The following is a 14,912-nucleotide window of genomic DNA, read 5'->3' on the forward strand; positions in this document are numbered from 1 at the left end:
TGTTCCATTCACAGTAGAACGTCGATGCTCCGAGCAGCTCGGGACCGGAGGGATGTCGAGTAATCGATTTTCACGGATTGTCAGACTAAAAAAATATTCAAATTAAAAAATTATAAAATTCACTGGTTTTACTATCAATTCACGTTCGATTCAATCGATTAATCATTGCTAGATTATTATTTTAATCAATAACTATGGGTTTAAAATACTGTTTATGCACAAAAATGAAATTTGAAAATATCACTAGACACTAGATAGCTGTACAAAAAAAAAGTTTTTTCAACTTGGCCATCGCTGTAACTGTTCGCCACGATTGAACAGCTGTCAAAATTGACGCGCACGGATAAGCCGCCAACCGGTTAATCCGACCCCGGATAATCGATGTTCTACTGTATTCATTTTTAAATATTCAAAATTTTGATCTTTTTCTAAATTTATCATATTTCTTTCATTAAAAATATAACAAAATTTTAAGCACAAAAGCAAAATTTTAAGCGCCAATGTTACGAACTTATTATTGCGCAACAACCACTTTTTCCCAAGCTCGCATTGGACAATACTTACAGCTCCAATCATAACCAAAATAAATCGCATCCCGAAGCAAACCAGCATATTTTTTTCTATGTCTTGCTTTATTTTCAACATTGAAATATTACTTGTTTCTGTTGTTGTTGTAATTATCGATTGTTTTTAAAATTTAAATTTCTATACAAGCGCTAGATAAATATACTTTTTTTTTCTTGTTGAAGAATCATGTACGAATTCAGCTGGGAAAAATAATATTTTGAAAACGAAGACCGGACCGAACGGCCGCTCGAATGGCTCCAGCTTCACAGTAAGACCGTTGACCATTTGTGTAAACCGAACCCCATTGATAACAACACAAAACATGAGCACAAAACGTTCTAATTCTACCGGGGAGGCGCACGAAACTAATGTTTTCGCAAGGATAAAAGTAAAAACATACCAACGGAGAGTGTGAATATGGAAAACATAAATGTACAACACAACATATCATGCACGACGCTCCTCCTCGTTTTTTTTTTTTTTGCAAACTCTCCTTTTCTCCTCCAACCGTGTGCAGCAGACTCGCAAACGAACCAAATCCAACTGAAGCGTATATAGCCTTCGTATTTTTTTTGCGGAACGGAACACCTTCGCAGGACGAATCATCAGTCGGCCCAAATTAAACTAAGTAGCATAACGTATATATGGATGCTGTGTGTTATACCTTGTATAGATGTACACTTTTCGCTTTTGCGTTAAGAAGTGCCGCCCGTCCTTGCGTTCAGTAGTGCACTCCCGCCGCCTGGGAGTTGGTAGTGTGGAGTAATGCAACGCTAACTGAATTTTTAAGAAATATCCAACAAACACGTTTATGAATGGCCTCTCTATCTCTCTCTCTCTCTCTTCCTCTTCCGTATCTCTTTCCCTCTCTAACTCTTCTACTTTGCATCCCTTGCATAATCATCACTCTTATCGACTGCTTTCACTCCCTCTTGGCTTCAGGTCCATATATTCACGGTTATTACTAGTGCTTAGCTTATAGGATATCTCAGCTTGGCATGGTGCTTGTTTGAATCGTACGATATCTTTTTGCGCAATGATTAATAATGTATTCTGCTCGCTCTTTCGCTCGATCTTTCCCTCCCATTCATTTTTTTTTTTACATTCCCAAACGCTCCCAATCAGGTTTGGGCCGTTGAAAACCATTCCCTCGTTTGTTTGCTTGTGTTTCCCTTTCTTCTAATGTCAGACTTTGTATACTAACAAGGACCAAGATTAATGCTCAGCATTTGCAAGAACAACATGCATTGTATGTGTGTGTGTGTTTGGTTAGTTGAAATTCGATCCATCGACGGTAGTAGTACACCATCGAGTACCATCGACGATAGCCGTCCGCGAACCGGCACAAATTCAAGTAAGATTATTTGTTCCACGTTCACAGAACACACCAGGCTGCTGGCTGCTGCTGCATGAAGTTGCCGAAAACAAACCCCATTTCGCTCTGACTCCATGTGTCGATGCGTAAACTGTGTGTATATGTGCAGATAGTGAACAAGTTTAAACTATACGCGTATAAGAATAAGTATGTTAAATTATTACCAACCAATATTACAATCGAAAGCGTTAGCATAGAGTCTTTTAAAAAGACTATGCACAGTATAAGAAGGAAACAAACGTGGCTTCACAGGTGGGCACCGATGAACAACTGAGAGAATTGGATGGATCAAATGTAATTTTGTTCTTCTTTTCCTTTTCTTTTTGGCTAATTGAAATGCAGCATTTTTGGTGTGATAAATCACTTCTGACCATATTTTTGGTGCTTCAAAAATACTCTCAAATTCGTTATCACACTCAAAACCAACGTCCCGCTGCCGCCACCTTATTATTCCATTCCTTCTTACAAAGATAGGCTCTAGGGTTTAGTAGTTTATGTGACCTGTGTTTGTTTGTGGCATAAATTTCCTACATCCAATTTTCCCACCCACCACCACCCTCCGTTAGAGCTGATGAAGGTGGTGTATACTTTTCTTTCCACTTAAATGTTGCCCAGTGCTGGCTAATTTGCATTATCTGCCGATTCTTGAATTCATTCTCTAACTGCGTTTCTGTTTTGTTTTGCTTGGTTTGGTGATCACACATAATAATTTTACTTGTTTGCTGTTTGTTTTCTTCTTCTTCTTCTTCTTGTTTTACACACACACACACACACACACACACTCACACACACAAAAAACACTCCCACTGTATGTAGGTGAGGCAAAAACAAAGCACATGCTTCCCTATTTCTCCCCGATTGCGTAGCCTTACTGCCGATATTACTGCCTCTCACACACATTCATTCAGCTCACACACACACACGCACACACATTCTATAATTTATTTCCACTGCCAGTCGTGCAGAAAACCTCAATGGGAGCGGAAGGGAGTTGCATTTTTCTTCGCCTAACCGTGCCTTTACCTTACCATTCCATGGATTAAGAGACAAATAGATAATGTGGGTTTGTTTTTGTGTGACTACACTGCTACTACTGCTACGGGCGACGGCAACGGCATCGGTTACCGGATTACTCTCCCACTGTCCGCTTCTTCTGTTTTCATGCTGCTCCTGCTGTTTTGCTAAATAACTTATACCAGTTCGCCGACCAAACACTACCTGGAGTCGGGCACGTGGTGCTGCTGTCTCGAGGACACCGACGTGGAAGTGTTTGACGACGAGTTCGCCTGCTTCAGTTCGCGGGCTTTGGCCGCGTTAGCGCCACCACCACCGGACGGGGGCGTTTGGCGGGACGCTCTGCGTTCAACTGGACCGCCGCCACCACCACCACCGGCACCACCGCCACCACCACCCAGGCCCGACTTGGTCGAGCTGCCGCTTTTCGATTTGCCGGCATGTCCACCACGCTGCTGCTGCTGCTGCTGGGGACCTAGCGCGTGCTGTGCGGCCGACGGATGCATCATGTTCGGCGACTCGTCGTTCGACCCACCGTTGGCGGAATCGGCACCTAGCTTGAAACTATCACAATTGCCATCCTCCTTGCCGTAGTTGCTGCTGTCCGTAGCACCACCATCCTGTAGCAGCAGCTCCCCCACCGCGGTCTCGCCACCATCGTCCGATGCCGGCCTCTTTACACTACTGTTAACGGTACTGCTGCACGTGTTGGTGCCACCGCCGACACCTAAATTCATTGAACTCAACTCATCGGACAGCTCTTCCTCGGCGTTTTTGTTGAACGGTTGAACGTTTGCGATGGTTGATAACATTAAAGCTTGAACAAATTGGGATCTGCAGGCAGGTGGGAAGAAAAAAAAAACAACAAAACCATTACCAATATGAGTAAGGAAAATGCGTCCTGCCAAGTGCTTGGCAATTCCTTGCCTCCCCTCTCTATGCGCTCACCTGTCCGCTCTATCACGCCCCAGCTGGGTCTGTTCGGCATCGTCCATGGTGGGCACCATGAAGCGGGCCATCAGAAACTGCGACTGCTGCGCGCTGGAACCAGCGCCGGCTGCACCGCCAACCGTACCGGGCACATTGCACACCCCGCCGACACCGGTCGACACCATTGGCAACGAGGAGGAGGCTGCGATCGGACCATCGCGCCCGCCGGCGTTCAGTGTGATGATTGTATGGTTCGGATTGGCTTGTGTCGCGCCGATTGCATTGTTGTTGACACCGGTTGCGTTCGGGGCGGAGGACACGACGGCCGGCTGCTGCTGTCGTCTCGGTAGTCGTTCCAACTGTTGACGAGCGGCCTTGAAGCATGGGGGAAGGGGAAAAATGAGAACAATAATTACTGGTTTGCATAAACACAGCTCCGATTGATGCTGCTACGTTTCCATTACAACATTCATTCCATCCTCTACGCGTATTCTAATGTCACATACGAAATTATTATTCGAAATATTTGAACGATTTTAAGATGTACTTTTTTACGGGCTCAATTTAAACGACCTCAACGTGCACTATGCTAAGGCGAACCCCCCTTTCCAAAATCTGGCCCCGTTGGCGGATGGATGGATAGTTGGCCCAATCGTTGTTGACGGCACCTAGCAACGCAAAATCCAGTGCTCGATGTACCATGACATCCTTATACACACAATAAAGTTCTAAATTTAGGTAAGCAGCTGCAAACCACCCCTCACCGACCGACAAAATTCCACTAACGAATTGTTCGTTCTATCCTGCCCCAGGGTGGAGTTAACGTTATGTTTTAGCAAACAATAAATCGATGCTGTTGAGCAGCAGCTCGGAATATTCTCCGCTCACTCTCTTCGTGCGATATCGACTGCTGCCACCGTGCAAACAAGCAAGCAAAACTAAGCCAAAGCGTTTGTGTCAAGGAACTTTGATCGATAATAATATGGTAGAAAAAAAGAGTTTTGCAAAGCCACAATCATAATCAGCAATTACCGTGGTAAACAAGCTGGCATACAAAACAAGGAACGTGTAACAGAAAAAGGCTACTTCGAGAAGCAATGCCCATGGATGGCGCCAAAAGTGCACTACGATTGTTTCGTACATTGTTCTTCCCGTGGCATCGGCTGCATCAGCACTGCATTTTGATACGGCGCCGATACAAACACGCGCACAAACATCCACAGCACACAGGATGATCGCATACGACGGCACACACACACGCGCGCGCGGGAGGGTTGATAATTCGATAGGTTGTTCTTTGCGCACAGGAGAGAGCCGTCCGTTAGCACAGAAGTGCACTGCTTGTACCAAAGAGCGGAAGGACGGAGTTGATTAAAACAGGTGTTGGGGGAAGGTGGTGGAGGTTTGTGGGTGTAGCGATAATAAGAAGTAGAACGCCACACCACTACACTATGCCCTATCGATGGCAGCAGCAGTAGTAGTAGAAGTAGTAGTAGTAGCAGTTGTAGAGTACCAGTAGTAGTGAAGGTGATGATGATGACAAAGATTCACTAAATGTACACTATTGGATGATGATACAACGATACGAAGCGGAGAATTTCTCCTAGGAAACTACCAAAAACGCAATCGGCGGAATCGCTGGAAGGTGTGCACCGGGTACTGCACTGCGACGCGCTCTACCGCTGGTGCTACCGCCCCCGGAATGCATCGAAGAACGGCTGCCCAGCGCCCCCGTTGCAGGGAGAGGGGATGGCAAAAGTGCAACAACGACACGCGTCTTCAGCACCGTAACGAAACCGCGCTTTTGCGCGCCTGCCTTTGTGTTCGCGGCCAAATGTAACGTCGTCTGCACCGAATATTTGCTGCTTGGCACCCGCCTTCTACTCTCCTCCTCCGACGACGACGATGAACGCGGGGATGCTCTATTTTGAATTTTGCTCCACTGCCGCTGCCGTAACTGTCTCCTCCCGATGACTTTTGCCCTCACTGCATGCGCCTTCCTTCCGCTGCTCCTTGTCACACGCACGCACACACACACACGATCAACACTACGGGCGCTGTAAGGGTAACGGGCGGTTACGACGGGTCCAGGCAAGCTGGAAAGAGGGCGCGAGAACACTACCAAAAGGCTCACAGCCAACTTTAACCAGCGAGTGGTTTGAAATTGTGCGCTGCTCCAAACAAACGCAGCTACACCCCGAACAGCGGGGTTCGTTTCATGTACATGGGCAAACAGACGGACCTAACGATACAACCGAAACCCATTCTCGTGCTCGGATCGTGTTGGCGAGTTTTCGAACGGTGGAATGCAATCGGCACACTGCCGCCATTCGCACACTACCATCCGCTCAAACAGTTGTCAGGATGGTGGATTCGGGCGGTCTCAAAAAGGGCACGATAGAGGGAAGGGGTAGGTGGCATTATGCACCAATACACCAGCACACACAAACACTGTCTGTTGTGTAATTTTCGGGTGCGCGAAATGAACCCACATTCGGTCAGTTTGCGCAACGAGTTTAAATTTAATACACTAATACGCTTTTCACTTTTCGTCACCGACTACTCGTCCCGGTCGACGACGGTGAAGAATTTAAATTTGCCATACGAATGCAACTCCCTTCCCCGCTGGTGGAGTACGAGTCGCAAATCAGCTGAGCTTTGTTTACACTATTTATGTGGCGTGTTGGCCCCGACCTGAGCCCACCATTTCTACCGACATGACACTTACGGTGACTTGCTGTCGCTCGAGCTGAATCTGCATTTGCAGTTGCTGCAGCTGTGATGGTTGCGGCGCACCACCGCGACGTACGTTCGATAGCTGCTGCAGCAGTTCCGCGATCGGGTCAACCGACTCTCTGCCCGACGGGGACAGCGTGGACAGCCCTCCGCCGGATGAGCTGAAGTGCATGTTGGATCGACGGGATCGGGGCCCGCCGAGCGCACGGCCCGAGTGGGGCATCCTTCTGACACCTCCGTGGCGGATCGCTGATGGCTCATCGTACACAACCGAACGAAAAAAGCAAATCTTCAGTTAAGGAAAAATTTACCAGAGTGGAGCTGGACTGTGGAGAAAAGAGAGATGTTAGGGAGACGCTCGATCTAGCTGTTTGTGTGCGTTGAAACGTGGCCTTAACGATCTTATTAATCATGTGGCAAGAATCTCGATATCAATATCCCCTGTCATGGTTTTGTGACTCTATCGAAAACCTATGCAAAGTCGATATGATTGCGAAGATCGTTCGAAGAAACCTGGCATGAAGGTAAATCCTTTCAAGACAGTAACTGAATGTACACATCTACTTTTGAATTAATGTTTAAATTTCAATAAAACTATGGTGACATGGACCAAGCTAATTGGTAAAACATTTTTAAACAACTCGCATATACAAATGATCAGCAATTGCACTTCCTTCTCACATGAATGCATCGATCTTGCAGGTATCGACATGCAGTGCTGTGGTAGCTTATTAAAACTACATCCTGCGCTTTTTTTAATTTAATCCTATCATTCCAATGTCCCTTTCAGTTTGCATCCACTAGCCGCCACACAAGATCGAGAGCCTCCCTACGACAGCTTATCGTTACGCGGACAGGTTTCGTTAGCATATTTGAAAAGGATATCAGAAACGAGATGAGATCCCGGGATCCGCTCCGATGCTCCAGGCTGAGATGGCGCGCGAAATCGTCCGTCACGAAGTTGGGCTCGCCGCCGGGCAGCGCGGCACAGACCGGGCACACCACCTCCAGCCCGGTGTCGGTGTGCTCCGCACTGACGTGCTCCAGCAGGGCGGAATCGCTCAGCCCCATCCGCTTGCAGTACGGGCAGGTGAACGATTGGGGCTGGTCGGCCTGCAGCACCTCGCCCCCATAGTACAGCTCGAAGTCGGACTGCGTCAGTATGCACTGCATCGGGTGGTCGGTCGAGTGGCGGGTTGTGGTCGCGCCCTCCTCATAGCAGGTCGCGCACAGATCGTAATCATAGCAGATCAGACACTTGTACCGTCTGCCGCGGAAGTTACTTTTCAAGCACGAATCACAGCTGACCCCTGTGTGGGAGAGGGAAAGGGATGGGGGTTTGGACCCCGCGAGCGGAGAAGAAAGAAAGTTAATTAATTTCAAAAACGTCCTTAAATACCGTACCGCCACCTGCCCCTTGTTAGGAGGGAGCGTGTGTGAGTGGGAGAGACTGAGAGTGAGTTGGATAAGATTGTTGTTTGTTGCCCTTTTGCTTCGTTTCGTCCCGCCGACCGTGGAGGGAATGGAGGCCCTCGATCCGATACAAAGCAGCAATCGATGGGATATCCGCATGGTGTTTATTCTTACGGACAAGCCGCTTCAAGGAAACGACCATTGCGAGCATTTCCAAGGGAGATGAACAAGCTTTGAGTCAGCCTAGTAGGAAGAAACATGCACACACACACACGTACAGGACAAGGCGGTCATGACGATCGACAGCCTCCCAACTACAGTGTTGATGTGTGTGTGTATGTTTGTGTGTTCACAGAAAAAATCATCTATATTTAGCAGCACAAAGAATGCTGTTCTGTGCTCATTGCTTCTTGTGTTTGAGGACGAAGGGAGGCGCTGGCGCTGCAAGTACTTGCGACGATGTGTCATGTGTAGTTGGTGCCGATGTGCGGTCGATGGTTCTATCCTCTCGTGGTGCAATATGGTCATCGCGTACACCGCCAGCTGGCGCGGGACGCAGGTCATTCTATCCAGGTCATTCCGGTAGTGCGTAGTAATTGAGATCATCCCGGGGATCCCGCCCAGGGTTGACGGTCGCCGAGTCGCCATTTCCGAGCACCAGCACATGTCGTCGTATCGTGGTCCCGCGTGCAATGGCACCCTTCACAACCCCTCCTCTCAGGGGCACAAGAGAACGGACGGACTTTGGCAGTGCTACAAAAACAAATCCACCGCCCTAGGGATGACTGCCCTTTTTGGTTGGCCATCACCACCACTACCATCCTCCGCTAAGGGAAACACAATATGGTGATGTTGGTGGATGATATGTGTTGTTTTGTCCGGTTATCGTTAGACACCGGGCTTTCCCTTCCGGCCTCAGGCAGGAACGAAATGAAGTGGCAACAAATCACAATCTAGTAGTCGGATTTTTCCGCAATCTCTCTCTCTCTACCATCTCTCGGTGGGATGTGTTTGTGATTGATCGTTTACTGCAAATTTTGTATTACCTTCATGGCGACTCATTATTTTTTCACTCCTAGACCTCCGGCACCTTAAGCACACACACTACGCGCGCACACACACACACACACTAGTCGGCAACCAGGCCAGGCCAGCAAGAGACACACAGTGGCCAACACGCACGCACGCACACACACACACCGGGAGCCGCGCGTAGCCAAGAGAACGGCCAATGCAATTCTACACTCGCGCGCGCACACACTAGCGAACAACACCGATTTTCACCGTTCACCCCTCTCTGCACCGTTGTCTGGTCGGCCTACTTGTTCGGAGATGCGCGCCCTTTGTAGCGGGGCTGGGTGGAGTGGGGGAATGAGTGGGGGAAAATCTGACCAAACACTCCGAGCACAACCGTCCCCGTTAGGCTCACCTCGCTTTTCACAAAACTGTGTGTGTGTATGTGTATGTGTGCTTTGTGCCTCTGCTTTTCCGTGACACCCGTGTGACAATGTGATCGATAGTTGGCTGCGGCAGCAGGGTTGTCCCACTCTTTTGCCAACCTTTTCCCGTTCCCTTGCACGCCGGGGGCTCCGCTCCGCCTCCTCTCCCTTTGATTATTGCGCTGACACTTTTGTGCGATCCCCCCACCCACTGACGCACCACTCTCACACACACACACACACACAATCACGCACACCGTCTGACACAATTTTCAGTGCTAGAAAAGTGCACAATTCGGTGTCGCCTTTGCTGCTCCGAAACACACATACACCCTGTATCGGGGCACACGCAATATACGTACGCACAAACACGCACCGCACACGCACACGCACACATACACCGTCAGCAGCGCAAGCAGGCCAGGCTAGGAAAACTATTCACATAACACCGTGGTTTGTGGGGCGAGCGATGTGTATTTTTCTTTTCCTCTCTTCTGGCTATGTATGTGTGTGTGTTTATGAATGTCAGTGTGCGACCGCACACATTCACCTGTACGCTGGGGCCCGTATTGGTTCTTCGCTCTATTGTGCAGCAGTAACGCAATGCATATTCACAGATCGGCAGCACAGCGAGCCTTTAATAATTATTGGAAGCAGTTAACACGGACGCACACACTTGGCAGATGAAGCGAACCGCACGACGAACGGTGGCCACACAATGGCATTGGACGTTTTATTTGCCTTGCCACCACTTCCGATGTAACTCGAGAGCGACGGGAGCACCTCTTTCGTGCGCTTTCTTTTTCTTTCCCTCTTCACCCGAACGCTATGGCGTGTCCTTCCGGTTCCGGTGTCGGGCGGCAGGGCACCACAGGACAGTTGGAGTTTCGCACACGGCACACGGCACAGAAAGTTGGGATGGGAATTCTTGCACAGCTCGTTTTTTCCGCGACGAAAAAATCATTCCCTTCTTGCGCCCGTGATGATGACTCTTTGCTTTGCTGCTCACACACTCACTTCGATTCGTCGTGCCGATGCGGTGTCTACACGGCGCTAGGGCGACAGTTGACAGTTCGTGCACCCGCTGCGGGTTGGAGAATCGAAATTGTAATTCACGATCTGCGCTGCGCTTTATGTTTAAGATTTCCTTTCCTGCAAACAAAAATGCCTTTAAATCATGCAAATTGATCATTTGCGCAATCCTGTGAGCTAATTAACAGCAATAAAATATGGATACACAACGGAGTTGCAACGTCCATCGGTACCACGTGTAGATTGGGCATTAGCTGTCAACTGGTCAAACGTCAAAGTGCTCCTCAATTCACCACGGTCCACCTCTGCTGTGGTTTGTGTACCTTGATTCAACGGTTGTTTACGTTCAGTTGAAATGTGGTGAAACGTTTGAACAACGATTGTTTTGCCGCATTAGCGCATCAACTCCACGAAATGGGTGTGAAAGATCTCTGGAATTTACTAACTCCGCACATGGAGCGCAAGCCACTGTTCGAACTGAGCAATAAGGTGGTAGCGATCGATCTTTCCGGCTGGGTGTGCGAAAGCTTGAACGTTGTGGATTATTTCGTCCATCCACGGTTCTATCTACGGTCGGTGCCAGTGGTTCATTGCTTCCTAAAACTGCCTATCCAACGATAACATCCAATTGACCAATTGCAGCAATCTGTTCTTCCGTACCTGCTACTTGCTGCAAACCGGCATCACGCCTGTCTTTGTGCTGGAGGGCACGGCACCGCCGCTAAAATACGGCGTAATCGTTAAGCGCAATCAGATGCAGTTCCGCGGAGCGCGCCCCAAGAAGATTGCCAACTGCGACAAAGCAACGGTCAGCAGTACGCAGACCACGGAAAAGCCCGCCAAACCGACGGAACAGAAACGGAACCGGTTTCACCATGTGCTGAAACAGTGCGAGGAACTGCTCAGCGCCATGGGGTTGGTGTGCGTGCAGGCGCCCGGGGAAGCGGAAGCCCTGTGCGCCTATCTAAACCGGGACAATCTCATCTACGGTGTGATCAGCCAGGATTCGGACTGCTTTGCGTACGGTGCCGTTCGTGTGTTTCGCAACTTTTGTGCCTCCCAGAACGGGGGTTCGGTCGAGATTTACGATCTGACCCGGGTGAACGCAAGCGTGCTGCAGCTCGGCCAGGAAAAGATCGTCGCCATGGCGCTACTGTCCGGCTGCGACTACTGTCCGGCCGGTGTTATGGGGGTGGGCCGGGAGCTGGTAACGCGCTTCATCAGCTGCTACGAAAATGGTGAAATATTGCCCAAGATTCGATCCTGGCGCAAGACGGCCGATCGGCTGACGGAGCTGGAAATTCGGGCCGAAGATAAAAACATCTGCTCCGAGTGTGGTCACGTCGGGAAGCAGCTGCAGCATCGCAAGGCCGGTTGTTTGGACTGTCGAATGAAGCCCGGCTGCAATGAGACGCGGTGGAAGCAGCAACGTTGCAACATTCGGACGGAGCTGGAAATTAAACGCAAAGCGCTGAAAGATCCGGAATTCCCACACGAACCAATCATAGAAGAGTTTCTTACCCGGCCGTGCGAGCTGCCAGCGCTTGATCTATCCTGGAGGCAGCCCAACTTGGTGAAATTTATTGTACGTACATTCCCATTTGTTTGCTTCAGTGCATCCTTTCATTCCGTTTATTTCCTATTTTCAGAGAAGCATGTCTACCTACCTGCAGTGGAACGAGCTGTACTGCTTTCAAAAGCTACTTCCGCTCTTCACGCGCTGGCAGGTATACGCAAAGGAGCATCCTTCGTGTAAGCGAAGCAGCATCTTTCTCGAACCGGATCATATAAAAAAGCAACGAACACCGAAAGGCATCGCTAGCTACGAAATAGTGTGGAAAGATACACACAACATGTTTACCGGGCTGATTCCTCAAGAGCAAATCGATTCCTATCTGGCCGAAGCGGGCAACACGCTCGAAAGCTTATGGAGTACGATCGAACCGCACGATCTGGTGCAGACGGCATATCCGGAACTGGTGGACGCCTTTCACGCAAGCAAAAGCAAGGGTAAAAAGAAAAAAGCACCCAGCAAAACATCGGTTGGCGAGGACAAACCGAAGAAGAAAGTCCGCACCAAGAAGGATAAGGGGCAAATTCCGTTAAAAGAGTTTCTAGCGAAAGCAAACAGCCAAACGCAGAAGGAGGAAATGGTCGAGCAAAGGGGCAACAGTAGCGGCAGTGATACGGAAAACCATCCTAACGCCCTAAACGTATCATCCGAGGAGGCGTGCCAGGGTTCGATCGATCATTTCCTGAACTTTACCGCCGAGCTGGAAGCCATCGCGGAGGATCGCACCGCAAACGACACGTTTAATTCGTCCAACTTTATTGAACGCTTGTGCCGGCCAAACTATCTGCAGCAAGCGCTGGAAGAGTACATGCAACTTATTGAGACGGAACGGAAGGCTAGCGCATTGCAGCAGCTCCTCTCACAGAGTGGAGTTGCCCTGTCGAGGGAAGCAGAGGAAGAACTGGAAGAAGACGGCCGTGTGCAGCATTGCATCGTGTTGAAGCGTGATCTACTGAACGCTTCAATGGGCGGTAATGGGCAGCAGCTGATGAATCAGTCCGCTTGCCAGGTGCTACCGAGCAAGAAGAAGCGCATGAGCTTCTTCTTCGAACCAATTGACATTCCGCCTCCGGAGGAGCAGCTGGAGCATGGAAACGAACCGGATGGTATGGACATGTTCGAGTGTTCGCTTATGCTGAAGGATCAAATTGTGGTTGGACCGTGCGATGGGGAAAGTGATATCAATCAGACAATCATATACGATGTCGATTTTTAGAATGATAATAATATATGTAGATTTGCTTACGTTTTATACGTTTTTACACGCCAGGCTGGTACTGTTTTTGTTTGAGGCCCGAAACACAACCTGCCCATCTACTTGGGATCGTGCGGCAGCTTGAAGCCCACCATATCCGCTGTGTCGCGGATGCTGCGTTCGCCCTTGCCGCGGTAGCTTTCGTTCAGGTCCTTCAGCTTGCGCAAGCTCTCCAGGTAGCAGCGGTACGTCTCCGCCGTGAACTGCAGCTCCTCCTTCGCCCGGCAGTGCTGCTGTTCCGTCGTCTCGAACCGCCGGTACTGGTCGGTGATGTACTTCGAGGCCAGCGCAAACGCACCGGAGTCTTCGGCCGACCGGATCGCTTTCAGCTCGGAAAGCAGTTGCTTCAGCGAACGGCTGCCAGCTGCTGCACGGATAGCGGTTGCCATGGTGCCGAAAGCTTTCAAGCAAATGCAAGTTTTGCTACCTTCTCCTTGGAAATGAGCTCGAGATCGTCCTCCGCGTACGATGGTTCTACGGCGCAGTCCCAAACGGCAGCGTTGTCCCCTGCCGGGCGGTCGTTGTTCGCAAAATAATGAAGCGAAGTGTCGTTGAATATGTCGCCGAAGCGGAAGCTGTTGCGTAGTGGCACTTCCTGAAACAGATCGACCGCACGCAAGATGTAACCCGCGTTGATGCGCAGCAATCGGTCCGGAGCGTTGTTCACCACCGTGCTGAAACTGTTGCAAAGAAGCACCACGTTCGGTAGCCGGTGCGGGCACCAATTCTTCCACAGCAAGTTGTTCACGATCTGCTTCGGACAGTGTGGAAGGAAGAACAGTGTTTTGCGCTCGACACTGTACTTGCCTTCGAGATTCTCCTGCAGAACGGTTTCACCAAGGGCGTGCTGCAGCGTGTCCACCTCCGACGGGGTAAACACTGGATCGAAAAATTGTCCCTTCGCGGTGAGATTAGCTTTGTTGCGTACACAGCGTATGAACGCCAGCTGGTAGCGTGCGATCGTGCAGTCGAGAAAGTTGCCCAACCCGAGACAAATGATGTCTTGTACGCCGACGAGGACCGGCTCAAGCTTTTCCAAACACTCGCGCAAAAACTCCGACTGCAGTAGATCTGCCTCGGCCTGCTGCAGCTGCGTGCTGAAAATGGGTTTGAATTTATGTAACCAATCACGGCCAAATGTCTGTTGGGTGTCAAATGCACACACCCCGGCATGCTCTGGTTGCCGCAGGGTGAAGCAGGTAGAGAGGGTGGTTCGTGATACGTACAGTACTGCCTTCTGGCAAAATTCGGTTCGATCGACGCGTTCTTTATCTTCCAGCTGATGTAGGAACGTGTGTGCTTTGTTTCTCTGCCTTGGGCGATGTTTTCCTTTTCTCGTTACCACCAATTTAAAGTCCAATTCGTTCGCGACCGCATCCACCTCGCTCATTGCATTGTTTACGTTTTGGAAGTGCGTGTTTTGCCTTTGCCCCACAGCGTGTCCTCGGTCAATGTGTTCTTGGATGGTGGACATGACGTTGACGGTTAACAAAATTCTTGGACAAAAAAAAAACTTAAAATCTGCCATAAATTACAAAATAATTTACAAAAAGCTTAAATTAAGGAATCAGAAACACA

The 14,912-nt window shown here is 49.5% G+C and overlaps 4 protein-coding genes across 4 annotated transcripts; 1 reads left to right on the top strand and 3 right to left on the bottom strand.

Annotated features, from left to right (window-relative positions):
* Positions 1-1,133: 1,133 nt before the first annotated feature.
* LOC120898873 (E3 ubiquitin-protein ligase KCMF1) lies at positions 1,134-10,478 on the bottom strand. Its single transcript, XM_040305319.1, has 5 exons — positions 9,082-10,478; positions 7,508-7,932; positions 6,615-6,884; positions 3,905-4,260; positions 1,134-3,790 (listed from the first exon to the last, which is right to left on the bottom strand). Exons 1-5 carry the CDS (start codon positions 9,095-9,097, stop codon positions 3,157-3,159), a joined length of 1,701 nt encoding a protein of 566 aa, XP_040161253.1. The 5' UTR covers positions 9,098-10,478; the 3' UTR covers positions 1,134-3,156.
* A 137-nt stretch (positions 10,479-10,615) lies between these two features.
* Positions 10,616-13,343, top strand: LOC120898872 (flap endonuclease GEN). The gene is made up of 3 exons (XM_040305318.1): positions 10,616-11,078; positions 11,149-12,091; positions 12,156-13,343. The coding sequence occupies exons 1-3, from the start codon at positions 10,921-10,923 to the stop codon at positions 13,293-13,295; spliced, it is 2,241 nt and encodes a 746-aa protein (XP_040161252.1). The 5' UTR covers positions 10,616-10,920; the 3' UTR covers positions 13,296-13,343.
* LOC120898875 (protein FMC1 homolog) lies at positions 13,285-13,747 on the bottom strand. Its single transcript, XM_040305321.1, has one exon. It carries the CDS (start codon positions 13,721-13,723, stop codon positions 13,394-13,396), a length of 330 nt encoding a protein of 109 aa, XP_040161255.1. The 5' UTR covers positions 13,724-13,747; the 3' UTR covers positions 13,285-13,393.
* On the bottom strand, positions 13,711-14,784 carry LOC120898874 (SRR1-like protein). Its single transcript, XM_040305320.1, has 2 exons — positions 14,561-14,784; positions 13,711-14,431 (listed from the first exon to the last, which is right to left on the bottom strand). The coding sequence occupies exons 1-2, from the start codon at positions 14,722-14,724 to the stop codon at positions 13,738-13,740; spliced, it is 858 nt and encodes a 285-aa protein (XP_040161254.1). The 5' UTR covers positions 14,725-14,784; the 3' UTR covers positions 13,711-13,737.
* Positions 14,785-14,912: the final 128 nt, after the last annotated feature.

Source organism: Anopheles arabiensis, chromosome 2, assembly GCF_016920715.1.
Source record: "Anopheles arabiensis isolate DONGOLA chromosome 2, AaraD3, whole genome shotgun sequence".
NCBI classification, from domain to species: domain Eukaryota; kingdom Metazoa; phylum Arthropoda; class Insecta; order Diptera; family Culicidae; genus Anopheles; species Anopheles arabiensis.

Coding starts and splice junctions, on each gene's coding strand:
- LOC120898873 (XM_040305319.1), bottom strand. Junction 6,885..7,507: donor GGGATCTCATCTCGTTTCTG/ATATCCTTTTCA, acceptor TCGGTTGTGTAC/GATGAGCCATCAGCGATCCG. Junction 4,261..6,614: donor TCGAGCGACAGCAAGTCACC/GTAAGTGTCATG, acceptor CCATGCTTCAAG/GCCGCTCGTCAACAGTTGGA.
- LOC120898872 (XM_040305318.1), top strand. CDS start 10,921: ATGGGTGTGAAAGATCTCTGGAATTTACTAACTCCGCACATGGAGCGC. Junction 11,079..11,148: donor CATCCACGGTTCTATCTACG/GTCGGTGCCAGT, acceptor GACCAATTGCAG/CAATCTGTTCTTCCGTACCT. Junction 12,092..12,155: donor CCAACTTGGTGAAATTTATT/GTACGTACATTC, acceptor TCCTATTTTCAG/AGAAGCATGTCTACCTACCT.
- LOC120898875 (XM_040305321.1), bottom strand. CDS start 13,723: ATGGCAACCGCTATCCGTGCAGCAGCTGGCAGCCGTTCGCTGAAGCAA.
- LOC120898874 (XM_040305320.1), bottom strand. CDS start 14,724: ATGAGCGAGGTGGATGCGGTCGCGAACGAATTGGACTTTAAATTGGTG. Junction 14,432..14,560: donor TTTTGCCAGAAGGCAGTACT/GTACGTATCACG, acceptor ACCCATTTTCAG/CACGCAGCTGCAGCAGGCCG.